The sequence below is a fragment of the Indicator indicator genome, chromosome 6 (assembly GCF_027791375.1).
Source record: "Indicator indicator isolate 239-I01 chromosome 6, UM_Iind_1.1, whole genome shotgun sequence".
NCBI classification, from domain to species: Eukaryota; Metazoa; Chordata; class Aves; order Piciformes; family Indicatoridae; genus Indicator; species Indicator indicator.
The window spans coordinates 39,858,249-39,879,894 of record NC_072015.1 but is presented as its reverse complement, the minus strand read 5'-3'; the positions used below and the strand labels follow the sequence as shown (position 1 = coordinate 39,879,894).

Genomic DNA, 21,646 nt, shown 5'->3' with positions numbered 1-21,646 from the left:
GAAACCCTGATAGCATTGTGCATGTTTAGCCTGCAGTAGGTCTGAAATGCTGAGAAACTACATTGCCAGTGACTGTTAAAAGGCAAAGGCAATTTTCACTACAAAGCTATGTGGCCAGCAACTACAACCTTAGATCACAGATGTAGGTTTGAAAAATTAAGAGCAGTTCAAGCGTAAGAAGACCAAGCAGAACATACTGAGCTAGCCTGCTCCAGGAAATGCTAAGGAGAGGAAATGCTGATGCCATCAGAGCAGTATCAGGCCTGTAAAGCAGAGGATTGCTAGCTACAATGCATCCTGAGGAGAGGGACTTGGGGGTGCTAGTGGATAAGAAGCTCAACATGAGCTGTCAATGTGGACTTGCAGCCCAGAAAGCCAACCAGAGCCTGGGCTGCATCAAGAGAAGTGTGGCCAGCAGGTCAAGGGAGGTGATTCTCCCCCTCAGCTCTGCTCTGGTGAGACCCCACCTGGAGTACTGAATCCACTTCTGGAGCCCCTATTACAAGAGGGATATGGACATGCTGGAAGGTGTCCAGAGAAGGGCCACCAGGATGATCAGAGGGCTGATGAGGACAGACTGAGAGAGTTGGGGCTGTTCAGTCTGGAGAAGAGAAGGCTCCGAGGTGACCTTCTTGTGGCCTTCCAGTATCTGAAGGGGGCTACAAGAAAGCTGGGGAGGGACTTTTTAGGTATCAGGTAGTGATAGGACTAGGGGGAATGGAATAAAGCTGGAATTGGAGAGATTCAGACTGGATGTGAGGAAGAAGTTCTTCCCTGTGAGAGTAATGAGACCCTGGAATGGGTTGTCCAGGGAGATGGTTGAGGCCCCATCCCTGGAGGTGGATGTGGCTCTGGCCAGCCTGATTTAGTGTGAGGTGTCCCTGGCCATGGCAGGGGGGTTGGAACTGGATGATCCTTGTGGTCCCTTCCAACCCTGACTGATTCTGTAATTCTATGATTCTATGATTTTATTAACTTACTAGATGCTAAAACCTGGTGTCTGTGACCATGAGATCACAGCAGTCCACGCTGCAAAAATATTTGGTGTATTGCTTTCTTCAGAAAAAGACAGGTACAGATTTTATGCTTGACTGTGTTACTCATATGGGTTAACAGGCAACTTGTGTGGCTGGTTGGGTGAACACAGGCACACTCACTTACCCTTAAAGGTTGAATGCCTTCGAGAGGGATATCTCTTGCTGGGCCTCCTTTCAAACGTACTGGTCCTGCGTAGCCTCGTCCCGTGTGTCGCTTGGTACTCCGTTCGCCCGCTTTAAAGCACACAAAGAAAGTCAGTCAGTGCCGGCCGCGGGCCGCTGCGCCCGCCACTGCCTGAGAACACAGACACGTCGCTGCTGCTCTGATCAGTACCTGAATCTGAAGCGTGATCCCAGCCTTATCAAGTCGGATCGACTGGATTTACCACTCGCCGGGGCTCGCAGTCTGAAGAAGGCGTGGTGCTCCACCGCGCACTTCCACAAGTGCTTGCAGGTTTTGGCGCTGTCTAACCGGAAAACAAACGTGTGCTCTTGCTCCCTGCCCTAAATGCAGAAACAAAAGCTTTGGAAGTGGGCGTGCACGACGTTGCTGTCCTTTGCAGGAGAAATACAGCCTGGGCCAACAGTGTGCTGAGGCTTCCTTGTATTATTACCAGCTTGAGCACACACCACACTTTGTTGGATCAGGTCCAAGTAACAGGAGAAAGTTACCTGTTCATCATCTTCTACAACCACAAACGTTAGTTTGCTCTTTTTAAAGTCCATTTTTGTGATTTTAGGCCTAAACACAAGAAGCAGAAAGAAAATTAATGGAAAGGTGGTATTTGGTATTCTGGGTGTGCTGGGTTACACCCACCCTTGATGGGGGCTGAAAAGAACCTAGCCCCCAGGTGGACAAAAGAAACTTTGAGCCAGGTGAGCAGAGAGAGAGACTTGGTTTTTTTCCCCCTCTCAGGAGGAGGGGTCCCCTTGGGTCAAAGGTGGTCTATTCCACTCCCCCTTCCTGTCCAGCAAGCCTATAAAAAGGCTTTTTCCCCTGCACATCAACTGCTCGACAGAAGGGCCCCCACTGCTCCTGCTTCCTGCATCCACCACGTGGTCCTCCATGCTGCATCCACATTTCCTAAAGAACTGAATCCATTTGCATCGAGGGAATCCAATGCCAGCTGGGCCTCGTTTTGTATATTTTTCTATTTACCCTTCACCTTATACCTTTGTAACCTTCCCTGTTACTGCTATATAAATATACTTTGTTTAAAAATTACCTTTTTTTACTTCCAAACCGGTTCCAGACAATTTTTCTTTCGTGATCTTACCTCTCCTTTCTCCTGCCTAATTTGCTTTACCTTGCTGGGAAAGGGAGAGGGGGGGAAGGAATAAGAATCTAAATCTGTTACCATTTGGGCTTTTGGACTCCAGGTAAAGCCTTAAACCACTACACTGGGAGAATCCCCCAAAACGTACAGGGGATTTTTAATCCTCAAACACTTCTAGAATTGTGCAGTTTCCTGGAAGTGTGACTATTTTTCAACTAATGTTTTGTATTCTAACCAGGCTCATTTACCTTCAGATTTCACCTTTATATTTTAACCTTGTAGACTCAGTCTGCATGACAAAAGATAGTCAAGGTCTCATTACGTAAAGGAGAAAGATCTTTAACATTTTAGCATTTTAAACCAAAGGAATATAGCACAAAACCAAATTACCAAAAGAACAAGCCTATTTTGTTGGCTCCTTCAAAGATCAATATTCCTGTTGGTGTCAGTCCAAGAGCATATTCACAACCATCTCTTCCCTGCAAGCAAGCACAGAATCAATAATAGATAATGTCATTAGAAGTGCAAATTTCATCAATGTGTCAAAATCCATAGGCTTTCAACTAAGCAAGTTTCACAGGTTTTTCCCTTTTTTAGCATTACAGAGCAGGAGAATATGCAGCTGTACCAGGTGCAAACTGGCAGGATTTTGAAGCAGGAGGCTGCAGGGTGTGGGAGGAGGCCCTGTGCTGCCCCACATGACTCTGATGCTTGTGGAAACTGCTCTGCATCAAGACTGCACCCAGAGGAGTGCTCTTAAACTCAGGTGAGCCCACACTTTGGTTCACCTGTGTTTAAGAGCAAACAGCAGCTGCCAGGGGAAGAAGACACCAAAGGGAAAACCTGAGGGATATGTGAAAACAAATGTGGAAAGGGACACATGGCTGGAGATACACTTTTGGGAGGAAGCTTGCAAAAGGGAGATACTTCTAAGGGATCATGGTCCACAAGGCAATTCACACCACAACAAGGACACCCCTGAGGGACTAAGCCACACCAGGGCAGGGACCACATATTAATAAAATAAATGGATCTTACCTTAACTACATGCATATCTACACCATACATTTCTAGCCATTTAGCTTTGTTCAAGTAGCACAATTCAGCCTGAGCCGGGCTCTTTCCCCTAAGAACATAAAATTTATTTAAGCTTTATGGCATGATGGTTTTGTCCATCTTGAAAGTTTTACAATTCATTCCTCTAACCCTTGTCTTTGGTCCTTTGAGTTTAGTGACACTTAATGGTATCTAAAGCTTAGCTTATGTTTTTACACTCTTCCCTTCAAATGCAAATGAATCAGAGGGATGAAAACTGAAAAAGATCTGAAATTGCCAGTAAGAATGAAAGTTCAGGTAAGACAGCATCACTGAAGTCTATCATATTTAACAACAAAAGACAGCAAAAAGACTTTGCTACCACCCTGAGCACAAACCTTTATGTGGGCATGTGCAAAAGGAGGAGAGAATTTTTTAAATATAAACTGGAGAAAGATATGACTGCACAAAATATTATCAAATGATCTAAAGAAAAAAAACAACAAAAAAGTAAAACTCACTCCACCAACCTTTCCTAAATTGCTGCTTGCCATTTCTAGGGGAGGGGAGGGCTCAAGGCATATTTACAATACTTCTCAACTGACAAACATAATAACCGTTTCATGTCTGCTGAGGGGGTTCCTGTGGACATATTTGACTCTGGAAGAGAAGAAAACCTCCTGTTGCTTGAGACACCACTGCCACATAGGTATCCTACCTGCACTCTTTCCATTTCTGAAAAATGTCAAATTCCATGGCTTCAGTCTGGTTTGGTGCAAACCTGAATTCAGACACGAGTTCTGGTGTGTGCTCTGGGAGCTCGCACTCTCCCAGTTCAGCTGCAATCAATGAATCGGAAAGTTAAACCCAGAAACATTTCATTGCATAACCTCCACAAAGACAATGATAGCTTCTAAGTATGCTGTAAAAGAATGCACTTGTGCCAGAAGTCTAACTATTCCCCCCCCATTCCAAGAAACTCGAAACATAGTTTACAGCAAAAGTCAAAGGGATTTGCAGGAGCAGTATCACAGTCGATCAGAGGTTGGAAGGGACCTCCAGAGAGCATCAGGTCCAACCCCCCTGCCACAGCAGGATCACTTAGGGGAGTCTGCACAAGAACCTGGAAGGTGGGTTTGGAAAGTCTCCTGAGAAGGAGACTCCACAACCCCCCTGGGCAGCCTGTTCCAGGGCTCTGTCACCCTCACTATAAAGAAGTTTCTCCTCCTGTTGAGCTGAAATCTTCTATGTTCTAGTTTGAACCCATTGTTCCTTGTCTTATTACTGTGCACCACCCAAAAGAGCCTGGCCCCCTCCACTTGACACCCACCCCTCAGATATTGATAGACATTGATCAGATCCCCTCTCAGTCTTCTCTTCTCCAGACTAAACAGCCCCAGGGCTCTCAGTCTCTCTTCACAGGGGAGATGCTCAAGTCCCCTAAGCATCCTCCTGGCTCTCCCTTGGATTCTCTCCAGCAGGTCTCTGTCTCTCTTGAACTGGGGAGCCCCAAACTGGACACAGGATTGCAGGTGTGGTCTCAGCAGGGCAGAGTAGAGAGGGAGAAGAACTTCCCTAGCCCTGCTGGACACACCTTTCTTGATGCACCCCAGGATCCCATTGGCTCTCTTGGCCACAAGAGCACATTGTTGTTCCATGGAGAACTTGCTGTCCACCAGCACTCCAAGGTCTTTTTCTGTGGAGCTGCTTTCCAGCAGGGCAGCCCCTAACCTGTCCTGGTGCCTGTGTAAGGTTATTATACAGAATTCTAATATCCAAGAATGTTGGCACTAAGCCAGCCTAACTAAAGCCACTTCTTCAGATTTTTTTTAGCATTTAAAGAAAATAAAGCTTCCATTGAAAAAAAGAATAATAATTTAAAAATTTTTAAAAATTTAAAAATTCTGAAAGTAATGTTTCAGGAGAGGTTACTTAGAAACTTCCATTATAATGAGGTCATTATTTTGATTCCAAAGCACTTCCCCTTCTATCGCATGCTTCTTGCATCACTGTTTTGTCAATACATGAAGATAATACCTCTCAAAAAAACAGTTTTGTTTTTTTTTTTAAAACCACAGTGGTGCCTTAATATTCAGATTAAGGAATTTTTCAGGAAAGAAATACTCAAGCATTGACATAATTTAGGTGTCATTTTCTTTTTTTTTTTTTTTTTTTCCCTGCTTAGGGCCTGGTATCTTCTTTCCTAAGAGCAACAGACTTGAGTACTCTACTGAGCTCAGCAGGTGACCTTCTTGTGGCCTTCCAGTATCTGAAGGGGGCTACAAGAAAGCTGGGGAGGGACTTTTTAGGATGTCAGGTAGTGACAGGACTGAGGGGAATGGAATAAAGCTGGAAGTGGGGAGATTCAGACTGGACATGAGGAAGAAGTTCTTGCCCATGAGAGTGGTGAGAGCCTGGAATGGGTTGTCCAGGGAGGTGGTTGAGGCCCCATCCCTGGAGGTGTTTAAGGCCAGGCTGGATGAGGCTCTGGCCAGCCTGCTGTAGTATGAGGTGTCCCTGGCCATGGCAGAGGGGTTGGAACTAGATGATCCTTGTGGTCCCTTCCAACCCTGACTGATTCTATGATTCTATATGCAAGTGCTGAGCATCTCAGTAACTGACAGTCTTAACTGCTGGTGCTTTGCTCCTGGAACCTCTCAGCTATACAAAGAGACTGCAGTGTCGCTGCCTCAAGATTGAGGTAAACATCTCTGGCAGAAATATCACATGGCAGTTGGCATATGATGCGATTCCAAGCCAGGTCCTACTCAGTTGGATTTTCTTGACCAGTACTACCACAAAACGAAACCTAAACAAACCAAGCAAACAAAAAACCCCACACAACAAGCACAGAGATCGCTTGAAGAAAACATTTAACTGCCTCAGGGCTTTTTTACACGTTACACTTGCAATATTTAATTCACTCCCAGTCTTCCAAAATACATAGCAGGATGCATTAGAACACAGAAGTTCCATTCAAAATGCAATTTGTTGGCTGATACACCTACTGGGTAGCTTTGAGCACTTGAGCTTCTTTGCTCAAACATTTAGCATTCCTGAGGATATTAAACAGATTGACTTCATTTCCAGAAACTGCCTCACATTTTTTTTTCTTTTGAACAGTAATGTTCCATGACGAGTTACATTATTCTTTCTTTAAAAGATACCTCATCAATGTTTATAAATATCTGAGGGGTGGGTGTCAAGTGGAGGGGGCCAGGCTCTTTTTGGTGGTTCAGAGTGATAAGACAAGGAACAATGGGTTCAAACTTGAACCTAGAAGATTTCGCCTCAACATGAGGAGAAACTTCTTTCCAGTGAGGGTGACAGAGCCCTGGAACAGGCTGCCCACGGGGGTTGTGGAGTCTCCTTCTCTGGAGGCTATCCTAAGTGATTCTGCTTTGGCAGGAGGGGGTTGGACCTGGTGATCTCTTGAGGTGCCTTCCAACCTCTGATATACTGTGAGACTGTGATCTCAACTCTGCTGCTGCTTCGTCTGAGTTGGAAGCCTATTTAGCTTAGATGTTGCCAGGAATGACTGTCAGTCCTGTCTCCAGTATATGGAAGGGAGCCACAAACACATACATTAGTAAGGAGAACTTCAGGGTGAAAAAAAAGTCAGAAACCGAAGTTTGATATGTTGAAAATCATCTAGGAAAAATATAGGAAATTTCCTTACTATTTAACAGAGAGAAAAGGCAGGGGACACACAATATCTATGATCTTTAGCAAATCTTGCATAAACTGGGGGACATTTTTAAAAGGAACTTTCCTAGGAAGTTTTTTGAAAACTGGAAATCCATGTTTATCTGTAAATATACTGTTGATTCTTTTACACAGAAGGGAGCAAAACCAAGTTTGCACTGTGTTGCATGAAAATGTCTTATGATCAGAACTCAAAACTGGCAATCTGAGAAAAAGTCTTCCTTTTGGGTTTGACTTGTTTCAGAAGTGTGTCTGATTAAATAGAAAAGTCACTCAAGACTAATGAGGTAGCTAAAAACTTATTCTAACAGTCTGATGATCCAAGTTTGCTTATAATCTTTCTGTAGAACATCCCTAAATGAAGCATACAATCATGGCTATGCTTCACAAGTCAGCCTATACTGCAATTCAATGTTATTTGCTACAGATGTTCCTTCAACAAACCAACAATTTTTGTTTGAGAGGTGATTCACATAAAATGCCATCCTTGGAAACTGCTGCTTGAAACTAAGAAAATTACTTAAACAGAACTTCCTTGAGAAATAAAGTCTATGAAGTGCAAAAGCTGTCCTGTGAAGAAAAAGGTTTTCTTTCAGAGGACTTAAGAGTACCAATCCCTAAATAGTAATTTATAACTTTTTTTTCTTCTCTCATAGGAAAGCCACTCTCAGAGGAAAGCCAGACTAAGAGGCAGGATTGGACTTTACAGACATTTCCCCCAACTCCAAACAGTTGAAATAATGAAATAATTTTGGAGGAACGTAGTGTGATGTCACAACAGCAGAAGACTGAAACTGAAAAAATGACAGCAGAAAAGTACAAAAGTTATGTTCCCACAGACACGGTCAAAAAGTGTTGAGGTACCTAGTTGGAGACATCATAAACATGCTGGATGGCTATTTTATTACATTTATAGAGTAACCACAGGTATCAGTTACTACCCAAAATGTTGAGGCATCAGCCTATTACTCTTTGCTTGGTTCTCCCTGCTAAGGTCAGGGGTGAGCTCACCAGTGCTTTATCTTTGAAAACAGAAGCAACAAACCAAATATGGGCTTCAGATTTTCTTTATTTCAGAACGAGCAACAGAGTTTGCCTGCAGCAGTACTTTGCACATCTAACCATCAGAGCTGTGCCAGGCTGGTGCAGAAGAATAACCACTGCCTTAAGATTTGCACCTTTTGCTGTCCAGAGCTGAATTCCTAGTTCTACTCCATCTAGAATCAGTAAGTTATTTCTGCTGATGTGTTATTAAACGAAAAGACTTTGCCTAAGCACATCATGTGCCACTTCCAACCACCAGCAGAACAGGAAGAGTATTATTTACTTTGATTAATTATGCTGCTGAAATGCCTGGAATGGGCCAGTCCACTACACTTCCTTCCATAAAAAAAAAAAAAGAACTCGATTTGAGCTTCATTACACAATTTTCCTTCCCACCTGCAACACAAATCTCCTGAAATGGAATTAACGTTTTTATTAACATGTTAGCAGCAATAAATAAAGGGAAATAAAAAAAAAAAGAGATGACTTTTTCCTGTAATCAACCAAGAAAATTTAGTGTCCTAGGAATTTTTTATTTTTTTTTTTTTTATCTTGCAACCCTTGGTCCTGACACATAAGTAATCTTAGCTCTTTCTCTCGGGTACCTGGTGCCCTGTTTCCTCCTTGCCTGGTAACTACCTCCTGTGTCCAGGCCTGCAGAGGCTTGGTCTCCCAAGGACTGTCCAGGCAGCAGGAAGTCCATACACTTGAAGCTACACCTGTAGGAACCCATCTGCCACAGAGCACGTGCTGAAGGGCCAGCTGGCTCTTCAGGCTGAAGTGGCAACACTGCACAGACAACAGAGCTTGTCCCTCAGTAAATAGCTATTTGAAGTCTTTCATCCTTGGTCAGCCCCTGGCTTCCACAAAACCTTTGGCTATCCACGATTCTGAGGCTCTGCCACTTCTGGTAACTGTAGTTCAGAAGTAATGAAGGGAGAGAAGTTAGGAAAGTGAGCTCTCTCAAATTCTTCTCCCCAGATAAAGGCATGGGATTTACACACTAACAATGAGAAAGCACTAGTAACAAAGAGTGAAAAGGCACATTAAAGACAAACCTCTTTCAAAAGACTGCATACCTTGAAGACACAGAGCTGACAATTCAACTGCAGTTTCATATGGGCATTTCAGTCTTAAAAAGAGAAAGAAAAAAAATCAAGGTGTAAATAGCATGTCATTTTTTTGTCATTGAATTCCTCTTACAGTGAAGATAAGCAGAAGTCTGACATAAGAAATGAAAACATTAACTTCCACAAGCTATTAATGGTTTGAAACATACACAATTCATTTTTACTTGTATATGATTGTTTCCTTATTTGGTACATTTTAATTAGGACTAAACACATGGTATGCTCCACCTCCAAACAAGCTTGAACTAATAGCAGCAACATTAAATCAACTAAGAAACCATTTTTGATTCAACATTGTATTTCTGAACTTACCTTTTTTTTTTTTTTTTTGTGTGTGTCTTGTAATAAAAATAGAACAGGTGTGAATTTATTGACCAGGATGAGACTATAAACACTAAATCTTTTTTGCAGGGTTGATCTGTACAGAGAGTACATCCTCTACTTTAACCTACCATACTGAAAAACATAGCAAGCCCAAATTACATTTTCAAGTCATAGAAGTCAGGATACTCTTTGCTATCTTTATACATTTCCATCACCTGGTCAATCCAGCAAAGGCCTTCACTCATTCTGTTTGTCAATAATACAGTCATAATGCTCACAAAGTCATAGATTTCTGTATTCTAAAGAGAAAAAAACAAACCAAACCCATGTGGAACTGTAAATCATGTTTATGATCCGTGCATGAATATCATCAAGAATTAACATGATCATGTAGTTTAAGTAAAATTTTAGACCACTGAGGGATCATCTATTATAAATACTTTAAATTACAGCTGCAAGAGTAAAGAAGTACTTACTTCCCTGAAAGAATATCTTGTCGAAGCTGTAATACAAACAGGTACCTGACAAATAAAAATTCAGAAAGTCAAAAGCACTTCTAGCCCCAGGGCCTGGAAAAATACCCAAATCTATTGAGCAGTCACAACATTCTCATTAACTTGCTCTTAAAAAAAAGGACCTCTGGGATCACTTAGATACTCCCTGCAACCTTCAAAGTTCCTATAGTTTTCACTTAAATCAAAAACAAGAAACCATTTTTCACCTACTGGATGTGTTTAGAATCAAAGAATAGTAGGGGTTGGAAAGGACCTCCAGAGATCATCTACCCCCACCCCACTGCTAAAGCAGGTACAACTAGATCAGGTTGCACAGGAACTCATCCAGGTAGGTTTTGAAAGTCTCCAGAGAAACAGACTCCACAACCTTACTGTTAGAGATGTGCTCTGAGCACACACTACAGCAACCTGGATATTACTGACACTCCAGTGCTCTCCTGAACTCTCTTGCCCAGTTCAAGCAAGAACTGAACTAGAGACAAAACACAGATAAAGGCACAAGGGCTTCAGGGCTACTTTCTCAAACACAAATATGCATGATGTAATGGGGTTAACAGTCTCTCTGCTTCCCTCCAACACAGAAGTGAGGGAAGGTAACACAAAAACCCCTCTGGGTTGAGGTGAAGGGCTTTAGGTAATACAACACACAATTTCCTTAGCCTATTTGCAGAGAAAGCAGAGCAAAATGCAGCAAGCAACAGCCAGCAAGCTAACCCCAACTCCCCCTCCACTTCCCAGTGGAAGGGAACAATATCCCTAAACCTGGAACCCGAAAGCAGCAACCCGAACAGGAAGCCTCTCATGTTACCATCTGAACTTCAAGCCCCATAAATACTTTGCTCCAGGCAGCACTTTCATTTTGAAGCTGGCAGGAGGCATCAGATTCAACTCAACACACGGCGAAGGGGAAAAACCCAAAGTGGGCAAAAGGGAAAACTCAGACTGATTTTTCATTTAAAAGAGCAGAAAAGTTCTGAATAAAGGAACTTGGATTCTCCAGAGCCCACACAATTACTTAGAAGGCCAGGCAGGGTTTTAACAGCCTTCCAATTGTAACAGAATTTTTAGCTGTTGTCAGTCTTCGGTTCTAGGCACGCTTCATGTTTCACAACCACTCAGCATTGGTGCCTGAGGCATGCAGATGCACTCCAGGTCATGCAAGAGCTCTGTAGAGGACAGGATAGGCACAGGCAGGCTCTGCACTGCTCTGGACACTGATGGGTGAGGCTTGCAGTGGAGAGTGACTGAAGATAAGAAAGCATGAGGCACTACAGAGAGCCAACCCAGCAAATGCAGACAGAAACCTCTCCTGAAAATACAAAGGATGCTAGAAAGACAAACTGGTTTTCATCATAGAGGATGTGTTGCAAACATGGTGAAGGATGAATAGTTGGAATCAGACAGGAAAACAGAAAAGGAAGATTAAAAAGACTTCTCATGATATACCAAAGCAGAATCAGATTTATCCACCTTAGCTCTGTGTCACATCTCTGATTCACATACTTGGTTAATATTTGACTTGGCAATCAAACCTGGGATTCTGCATGCATAGATTAAGGGTAGACAAATGTATTTAGTGCTCTTATTGTTTCTGTCTGATGATTCACAGTATTATGAACCTTGCTAATTTTGCAAGAATAACCCGGGTAGCTCTTCCACAAGTGTCAGCTGGCCTGTGCAGCACCACCACTCTGCTCTGGTTGGTATGGCTTTTTCTTGGTCCTTTTCTGCAAGTAGCCTGACAAGCTCTGGCATCTCCATTGCCAATGCCCCAAACTGGCAAAATGCCTTTGAAAATTCTCCATGACACACATGTACAGACACAGTCCTCTGTTATTTTTCTAACAGAACAAACTAATCAGGTTCCCTATGAGTGCCAGAAGAAGTGCACTGGATTTCAACCTTTTTTTTTTTTTTCTTAAATGGAAAAAGCCAGGGTGTGTGAAGGGTTTCAACACTTCCCCATTACTGTGCTTATTATGGAATGTGATTTCAGCTGCACGACAGAATGGAGCCCACCAGAAAACAAGTCTCCACGAAGATAATCAAATCCCCCTCCAAACAGGCCAGTTCATGGTTACTGATGATGATTGTTTTTTCTTTCTCCTCTTCCTCTCATTCCATTTCCATTTGGAATAATTTTCAGTACATAATCTTTACTTTTTACTCAACACACTACATGGAAAATAGGACCCAGCTAGCATAAAGATTCTTAAAACCCCAGCAACAGCCAAAATTACTTTCTCCAACAACAAAAAGAGAAAAATGCAACTGTGTGCTTGCTGTAAAATTACTTTCCAGCTAATTTTCAATTTTCTTCCAATGGTTTTCTGTCAAGCTTATAATTAAAATGTTCATAATACTGAAAATTTAGCTGACTCAAGTGTTTTTCTAACTAAAATAGTCTTCTGAAATGTCACCTTTCAGCAACAATTAGATCACAAAGCATCAGAGGTTAATACTTTCAGAGGAAATGTCCTGGTCACAACAATGATCACACAAGCTCAGAAGCCCCCATCTTGTAGTGACTAGGATCATATGCTTCAGAGGATTAAGCAAGAAATCTTGGGGAAGACAGTAACAGAATTATTTGACCACAGAGAAAATATAATGCTTGTCAGTTGTGTACCCTGATGCATGGAGACTTATGTGAGATTGCAGAAAATGTTATTTCTACTAATTGAACTGCATTTTCTTTTTTTTTTTTTTTTTTTTTTTGGAGATGCCCCAGAATGATCCAGGCTTTTGGATTCTCTGAGATTTTATACTCAAGGACATAAGTGGCAGGGAGGTGTATAGGTTAATTATACCTTATATAGGAAGATGCCCTTTTATTGAATTAACACTGCTGCACTGAACTGATAATGGATGTTAATGTCAGTATCATAAGGTGATGGCAATATCAGCATCATGAAGTGATGGCAATTAACTCTTTGTTCTTGCCTCAGGCAGTGAAAAAAAAAAACAAACCCAAACATGTTTAACAGCAGACAGGAAAGGAGCCAGTAAGTACATGCCTGCAGGAAGCAGTTGAATGTAAATGTCACATGCACATGAACTATGCCAGTCAACAGTCTTGAAACACCTTAGGCTGATTGGAGCACACTGATTATTGCCAAGCAAATTAGGAGACAGAGAAAGTGCACTACATTGAGAAACAGAGCAAACAAAAAAATCACATGAAGACAGATGATTACTATAGAAAGAAAACACAGATTTTGCAGATACAAAAGATAAATAAATCCTTTTCCCCCAGGCTGTTCCTTTCCCAGTCTTCAGAATATACTCTAGATTCCACCAGAGTGCTATGAATCCAGTGAGGTGTAGTCCTCATAGCACAGAAAAAACACCCCACCAAAAAACCTCCAGGTATTCCAAGGTGACTTTTACACCTTTGCACCACCAAAACCTCATGGGGAAATGGAAGAGGTTCAATCAAACAACTGTTAATGAAGAACTCAAGCTGTCTGCCCCTTATGGCCTTTGTACCATTATTAAATCACTCCCTAGTCTCAGAACAAGTGGGACACAGCAGAGCACTGGTATTTCAGTGGGACAGGATGAAATTCTCTGAGAGGTAAGGTGGGTATCACTGATAGAGCATCTGTCTTCCAGCTGCAGCTCTCCCCACCCAATGCTTGCTTTCTCATGTAAAAACACCACAAGACAGCATGTCCTACAGACTGAATCACTTCGAGAGGCCCATGAATGTTTTTTGGAGCAAAATAAAAGATGACACTTCTCTGACAGTAGGAGAACACCTATGTCAGACAAAATGAATATCCTTAGTAAGAAAGCTCAAATCACTAGCTTACGAGTACCCACATACACTTGAGATGTCTTATTCTCACCCCTCAGCCAGTTCTTACCTTGTAAACTCCTCATGAAGGTTGTTTGGTTCTGATGAGTAGTACTTAATTCGAAAATGCAATGTATATGGAGGTCCAACTGCATGTGGGAAAAAAAGAAGTTTACACTAGTTTCAGCTGTGCTAAGGCAGAACAACAGCCACCACCTTACAACCCAAGAAGCCCAAAAGGAAATATGGTTTTCAAATTCCTTAAAGAACCAAATGTTTAACATTTTTAGATTTACACAGCATGGAATAATAATCACAAAAGATGATTATCATACTTTATGATACTCTAATCATTAGATTAATCAAACAACAGTCATTTGGCAAACATTTTTCTGCCAAGAGGTGTGCCTCACAGTAAGTTCCAGGTAGGCTGCCTACTGCCAGGGGCATGGAAAGGAGAGGGAGGGAGAGGGCAATCCTTGTTGCCAGCACAAACAGAAGTCCAAAAAAACACCCACCCAATAGTTCAGCTTTCAGTTGACACAAGCAGATGAGAAAAGGTAAGATAAATACAGTGAAGAGTGCAGGAGAGGACTCTGGAAGGACCCCATGACCACAGAAATTTAGCTAACTCCATGAAGCAGACTTGCAAGAATTGTTGTCTTCTAATGCTAGAAGGTGAATTAGGTCTGATTTTCTATGTAAGAGCTAATAAAATATTACTTAACTATCATGACACTGTGACCAATGAATGCATCTTTATCTGCCTAAGCCTCATCTTCCAGACCAACAGCCTGCTGACATAGTAAGTGCTGGAAAAATGACTTTTTCACAGCTTTCTACAGTATTCTGTAAGACCACTTCAGCACAGTACATATGTGCCTATTAATGAGCCATGTGTGCAACAACAGCTCCTAGAAGACAGGTTATAGTACAGAAGTTACAGTACCCTAGGCTGAGTTTAGACAGCACTGTTAAGGTCTGCATCAATGAGATAATGAGCCCACTGCTGGAAAAAAAACAAACCAAACCAAACCAAAAACCCAGTGAGAATATCTACCATGAAAGAGGAACTCTTCTCAGATCACCTGCTGAATGCAAGGTGAAGTACCCTATTGTGAGACTCATCAAATTGCCTTCATCTTTGGCATTCCCATGGCAGGCCAATTTCCTTTCCAAACAGGCCCTTCACATATTAAACAGACAAAACGGTGCAACTATACTGGTTGAAGGTGTTACAGGATCATTGACTTTTCACACTTTAAAGCACATGAAGAAAAGGATGAAGTTACCACAGGAAGCACACCTGTGAATCACTTAGTAACTTAAGGTAAAAGCAGTCTGTGATATGATCAGGGATAAGTTCTGGAAACAGTCTTGTTCAACATCTTTGTCGGTGCCATGGACGGTGGCACTGAGTGCACCCTCAGCAAGTTCAACGATGACACCAAGCTGTGTGGTGCAGCAGACAGGCTGGAGGGAAGGGATCCATCCAGAGGGACCTGGACAGGCTGGAGAGGTGGGCACAAGCCAACCTCATGGGGTTCAACAAGACCAAGTGCAAGGTCCTGCAACTGGGTTGAGGCAATCCCAAGCACAAATACAGGCTGGGCAGGGAGTGGCTGGAGAGCAGCCCTGAAGAAAAGAACTTGGGGGTGCTGGTGCAAGAGAAGCTCAACATGAGCCAGCAATGTGCACTTGCAGCCCAGAAAGCCAACCAGAGCCTGGGCTGCATCAAGAGAAGCATAGCCAGCAGGTCAAAGGAGGTGATTCTCCCCCTCTGCTCTGCTGAGACCCCACCTGGAGTACTGCGTCCAGTTCTGGAGCCTCTATTACAAGAGGGATATGGACATGCTGGAAGGTGTCCAGAGAAGGGATATGAGGATGAGCAGAGGGCTGGAGCACCTCTCCTATGAGGACAGACTGAGAGAGTTGGAGCTGTTCAGTCTGGAGAAGAGAAGGCTCTGAGGTGACCTTCTTGTGGCCTTCCAGTATCTGAAGGGGGCTACAAGAAAGCTGGGAAGGGACTTTTTAGGATATCAGGTAGTGACAACAGGACTGGGGGGAATGGAACAAAGCTGGAAGTGGGGAGATTCAGGCTGGATGTGAGGAAGAAGTTCTTCACCCTGGAATGCCCAGGGAGGTGGTGGAAGCTTCACCCCTGGAGGTGTTTAAGAGGCCAGGCTGGATGTGGCTCTGAGCAACCTGCTGTAGTGTGAGGTGTCCCTGCCCACGGCAGGGGGGTTGGAACTGGATGATCCTCAAGGTCCCTTCCGACCTTAACAATTCTATGATTCTATGATAAAAGGTGAGACAACTGCCAAAACATTTCCCATTGCAGCTATCTTTACTATCTGTAGTAGCAGACTGGCACACACAGGGGTGAGAACAAACTGTCCTGAAGAGCTTTGAAGAACTCCTCCACCATTTACAAATACTGTCTAGACATTTGGATACTTATTAGAAAGAAAGGCAAAGCAGCACTGAAGCAATTAAGCACCATCTCTGTAAGGTACTGCAAAGGGGCCAATTTCCCTGCAAAATGCTGTATTTTAATCTCACAGAAGCTGTATTTGCAATGGCCATAGGACAACCAATTGCTGCAGTATATTAACAAAACATCTTAGTACTGATGCTGCACTGTATCCAAGCCTGAAACCAGATTATTGCAGATCCAGGAAGAACTTGTCTGCATTAGCCCATTTCAACAAAAAAAAAAAAAACTCAGTGGCCAAACCAAATCACTCCACTCAAAGATCCCTTTGATTAAACTGCAGGTATTTCACAGAATCACAGAATTTTAGGGGTTGGAAGGGACCTCGAGAGATCATCTAGTCCAACCCCCCCTGCCAGAGCAGGATCTGTTCATTTCATTTATAAATAAAAACAAACAAACCAACCTCACCAAAACCAATACACAATGAAATATTTCCCATTTACTTGCTTAAAACCCAATCTAAACTCAAACACAAAACAAAGAGGAGACCTGCTCTGGATCAGAAGCAGTGTCAGAAACAGTGATTTGTGTCCAAGCAACCCAACTTCACAGATCAGACTGGAATTACCTGGCAACATACAATGCCTCAGGCAAACAGCCCATGCTTAATGAGGGCTGCTGAAACTGGTCTATTGCTTGCAAGTGCACTTAGACATTAAATGGTCAGGCAATTAGCCCTTTAATTAAATCTGTTCCTTAAGAAATATTTATTCCATTAAAGGCCATATTTAAACACTTCAAATCATGTTCAAATAGTCCAAGTTGAAATTCTTAAGGGAATCATAAAATAAGCAGAGACATGGTACTTACTTTTTATTTGCTTCTTAATGAATTTTGAATGGTCCAACCAGTGCTAAAAAGAAAAAAAATCCATGTTTAAAAGCAGTTCTGTGTTAAGATTTTGTTGACACAAGAATTACAGTAAAAATTCAACAGACAGAAATCTCTGGAAAGAAAGTATCAACCACATTTATTTGCCAAGCTTCTACACCTTTGCCAAAGTGTTTAATTGCACATTCACCAACTTACCTTCTTTCATGGGGGAAAGCTTGACTTATAAATACATCAGTACTGTCAGGGAAGTTTCACTCTTTCCAAGGGAAAACCTCAAAATCCAAAGACACAAAAGCAGTTGTGTAAGGAAAATACCCTTTTGTCCCCAAGTTCAACTGGCACAAAAGTGCCCCTGAAGACAGCAGGACAAATCCCTAGGTTTCATTCTCCTTGCACCTCCCTTATTTGATGGAGACCATCCAGATCCTGTGCTGTCCTGCCTTCCATTGCTCCACAGCAAAGGTTTTTCAAGATAAGGAAGACTTCATCTCTACTACCAGCATTTGGGAAATGCTGATGCAGACTCCCCTCCTCTTTTTAAATTAATGGCAAAGGATCTTGAATAGGTCTATAACAAAAGATCTTGAATAGGAAACTATAACAACAAAAAAGTATAATTCCCAGCCACGTTTATGCACTCTCTTGTTACTGCAAGTTGCATCTACAAAAGAGTAGCAATAGATTCTGGTGTAAATTTAGCTTAAATCTTTGACTGTCTCTGTGCCATGTCTTACAAAATGCTGCAATCTGCTTTGAAGCAACCCCTTGGAAATGCTCTTGTTGCACAAGGTAATAAAACGGTATTTGGTTTTCCTTGAAATAAATACTTATATATTTATATTGTTAAAATAAATATTTATTTATAATTATATGTATCCATATATATATTATATATATATATATATAAAATAATAAAGTAGGTACTATGGAAAAAAAACTTAGAGGAGATAAAAACCCAAAACCCTCTTCTTTCCTCATTATTATAGCACTCATGCTTTTTCTGACTACTTACCATTCCACTAAGACTGTGTTATCATGACTAAATAAATGTGAAAAATTATTTCTTGGATAGTAAACAAATGCCAGCATTACTAATTATGTCCCAAAGGCATGGCAAAATTTTGTTTATCCCAGGTATAGAAGGGTATAGATCAAAAGTCTGACAACTTAAGACTCTTGAGGTAAATAAATCTCACAGTAAGAGCAAGATAAATGGAACAGTTATACTGAAGGTGGTTTTTTTATTTTTTTGCATGAGACTTGCTAGATTCCTAGGTGAGGCTGCAAGGAATCCATCCTTACAACCTGAGGAATCTCTAGCAGAGTGGAAATAAAACATTACAGCAGCTCAGATAAATACATTCCTTAGACTTGCAAGTTATGTATTCTGTATGTACTTTACTCTCCTATGAAGAATTACACAAGAAATCACAGCAGTTCTCAGGTTTGTGAAATGTCACGCTTTTAATGAAGAAAAAAATATCCAAATTTAAACTTTGGAACTTATGCAAGTCTGTTACTTTCACAGGCTACAGGGCAGACTAAGTTTTAAGGCTTCATGTACCTGCCTACAAAAACGACTTTAATATTTATTTTGGCTGAAGATAAACCATTCACAAAGCCAAATATACAGATTCCATGAAAATGCACATTTAGCTTCATGTTAAATAAAGGCAAACTTGACTAACTGCAGGCAGAAATTCTAGTATCACATTCAGAAATAAGCACTGCACAATGTGAACTACAATAATTCCCAAGGAAATAACAGCTGATAGTCCTAGTCTCAGAATGCAACGTTCTAGGTATATTAAAACTCAACAGCCAAGTTCCAAACAGATTATTTTTAAGTGTAAATACTTCAAAGAAGGTTTAAAAGTAACTGACAAGACTCTAGGAACTACTTGCACAAATCCACTACATGAGACTACAGCCTATACAGGAAACTACCATCCACACTCTATAAACAAGGAGCCAGAGGCAGACTGTTCCAGGATATAAAACACAGCAAACATTAAACTCACCTCACGTTAGAGGCAATGAGCTGCCCTTTTACCCTACTCCCACACTGCACATCATCATGTTATGTTGGACCAAGAGATGGATACAGAACTGGCTTGATGGCTGCACCCAAACAGTGGCTGTCAATGGCTCCATGTCCCAGTGGAGGCCAGTGACAAGTGGAGTCCCTCAGGGATCAGTCCTGGGACCAGTCTCGTTCGACATCTTTGTTGGTGCCATGGACAGTGACATTGAGCGCACCCTCGGCAAGTTCACCAATGACACCAAGCTGTGTGGTGCAGCAGACAGGCTGGAGGGAAGGGATCCATCCAGAGGGACCTGGACAGGCTGGAGAGGTGGGCACAAGCCAACCTCATGAGGTTCAATAAGGCCAAGTGCAAGGTCCTGCAGCTGGGTCAAGGCAATCCCAAGCACAAATCCAGGCTGGGCAGGGACTGGCTGGAGAGCAACCCTGAGGAGAGGGACTTGGGGGTGCTGGTGGATGAGAAGCTCAACATGAGCCAGCAGTGAGCACTTGCAGCCCAGAAAGCCAACCAGAGCCTGGGCTGCAGCAAGAGAAGTGTGGCCAGCAGGGCAAGGGAGGTGATTCTCCCCCTCTGCTCCGCTCTGGTGAGACCCCACCTGGAGTACTGCATCCAGTTCTGGAGCCTCTATTACAAGAGGGATATGGACATGCTGGAAGGTGTCCAGAGAAGGGATATGAGGATGATCAGAGGGCTGGAGCACCTCTCCTATGAGGAGAGAGTTGGGGCTGTTCAGTCTGGAGAACAGAAGGCTCCGAGGTGACCTTCTTGTGGCCTTCCAGTATCTGAAGGGGGCTACAAGGAAGCTGGGGACGGACTTTTTAGGATATCAGGGAGTGATAGGACTAGGGGGAATGGAATTGGGGAGATTCAGGCTGGATGTGAGGAAGAAGTTCTTCCCCATGAGAGTGGTGAGAGCCTGGAATGAGTTATCCAGGGGAGGTGGTTGGGGCCCCATCCCTGGAGGTGTTTAAGGCCAGGCTGGATGAGGCTCTGGGCAGTCTGATCTAGTGTGAGGTGTCCCTGGCCATGGCAGGGGGGTTGGAATTGGATGATCCTTGTGGTCTCTTCCAACCCTGACTGAATCTATGAATCTATGTCTGTGTGATCTGGCCACCACACCGATCTCACGTACACAAAACCCAACGAAAAACTAAACATCAACAAAAAGAAAACAGAAGAGAGGTAGGACACAGCCTCGCAGTATTATTGACCCAGAGCTCCCAGGCATGACAGCTTTCATGCAGATTTGTGAGCCAGACCCAATTTTGAAGTCATATATTTTGTGCAACTTCTGTGAAAATCAGGCTGGATTTCAGCTCTCCTTTGTCTCAGAGTTGGAGGTCTTCCTCATACTGGAAATCACACCACCTTTCCAAATGTTCCTCTCAGCTAAAAAAAAAAAAAAAATTCACAGCACTCTAGCTAAAGGCAAAAACTGGTTTAGGCTTGGCTACAATAATGCTTGGTGACTCAAGAACATGAAAGTGAAAGCAGTGAATGCTGAAGTCTCATTAGGAAGCTGAACAAAGGGACTTTTGCTCTGTCTATCTCATGCTCTGGCTAAACAAGCCTTAGCTATGGATCCCAGAGCATAGGACCAAGGCTCATTTCAACTATACAATGCCACATTCCCCATATCCAGTCTGGACTCAGCAATACCAGTGCAGAACAAAGAGGAGGAACTGGGTTCATTGGTTTAAGACTGTGTTGCAAGAGGAAGACAGTAGCTAAGCTAATTTGCCCACAGTAAGGGAAAACCAAAATAAAACAAACACCTGACCCTCATCAAACTGCAGGTAATCAATATTCTATGTTTACACAGAATGGAATAGAACAGAATGGATCAGATCAGTTGGAAGGGGCTCAGAATGACCATCCAGTCCAACTGCCTGACTACTTATCAAGGGCACTGTCCAAAAGCCTCTTCAGCATTGAAACACCTGCCACATCAGCCACCTCTCTAGGAAGTCTGTTCCAGTGTTTGACCACCTTCTCAGTAAACAAATGCTTCTGAATGCCCAGGCTAAATCTTCCCTCGTGCAGATCTGAGCCACTGGATACTAGGGAGGAGAACTCAGCACCTCCCACCATTTCCTCATCTCGGGAAGCTGTAGAAAGCAATGAGGTTGCTCCTTCAGTTTTGTTGGGTAAACTGGAAATTCAAATGCTGGATTAACCTCCATTTACCCTTGTTTAATTTCAGTGTAAGTTCTTTGCATTGCCAAATGAATGTTTCCTCTGATATGAACTGCCATAAAGCAGTAGTCACTGTTTGGGATTTGTGTGTTGAAAACCCACAGCAATCAATTCCACACGGAATCATAGAATCAGTCAGGGTTGGAAGGGACCACAAGGATCATCTAGTTCCAAGCCCCCTGCCATGGCCAGGGACACCTCACACTAC

At 42.7% G+C, this 21,646-nt stretch overlaps 1 protein-coding gene across 2 annotated transcripts in view; it reads right to left on the bottom strand.

The window, feature by feature from the left end:
- Positions 1-21,646, bottom strand: part of EPB41L4B (erythrocyte membrane protein band 4.1 like 4B) — a 213,965-nt gene that overhangs the window by 116,120 nt on the left and 76,199 nt on the right. For both annotated transcript variants that reach the window (XM_054381648.1, XM_054381649.1), the window contains exons 3-12: positions 17,174-17,216; positions 13,937-14,015; positions 10,029-10,073; positions 9,178-9,230; positions 4,068-4,188; positions 3,353-3,440; positions 2,705-2,793; positions 1,710-1,779; positions 1,372-1,541; positions 1,162-1,271 (exon numbers count right to left, since the gene is read on the bottom strand). In XM_054381648.1, the coding sequence (XP_054237623.1) occupies positions 1,162-1,271; positions 1,372-1,541; positions 1,710-1,779; positions 2,705-2,793; positions 3,353-3,440; positions 4,068-4,188; positions 9,178-9,230; positions 10,029-10,073; positions 13,937-14,015; positions 17,174-17,216 (868 nt within the window). The remainder of the gene's footprint in view (positions 1-1,161; positions 1,272-1,371; positions 1,542-1,709; positions 1,780-2,704; positions 2,794-3,352; positions 3,441-4,067; positions 4,189-9,177; positions 9,231-10,028; positions 10,074-13,936; positions 14,016-17,173; positions 17,217-21,646) is intronic.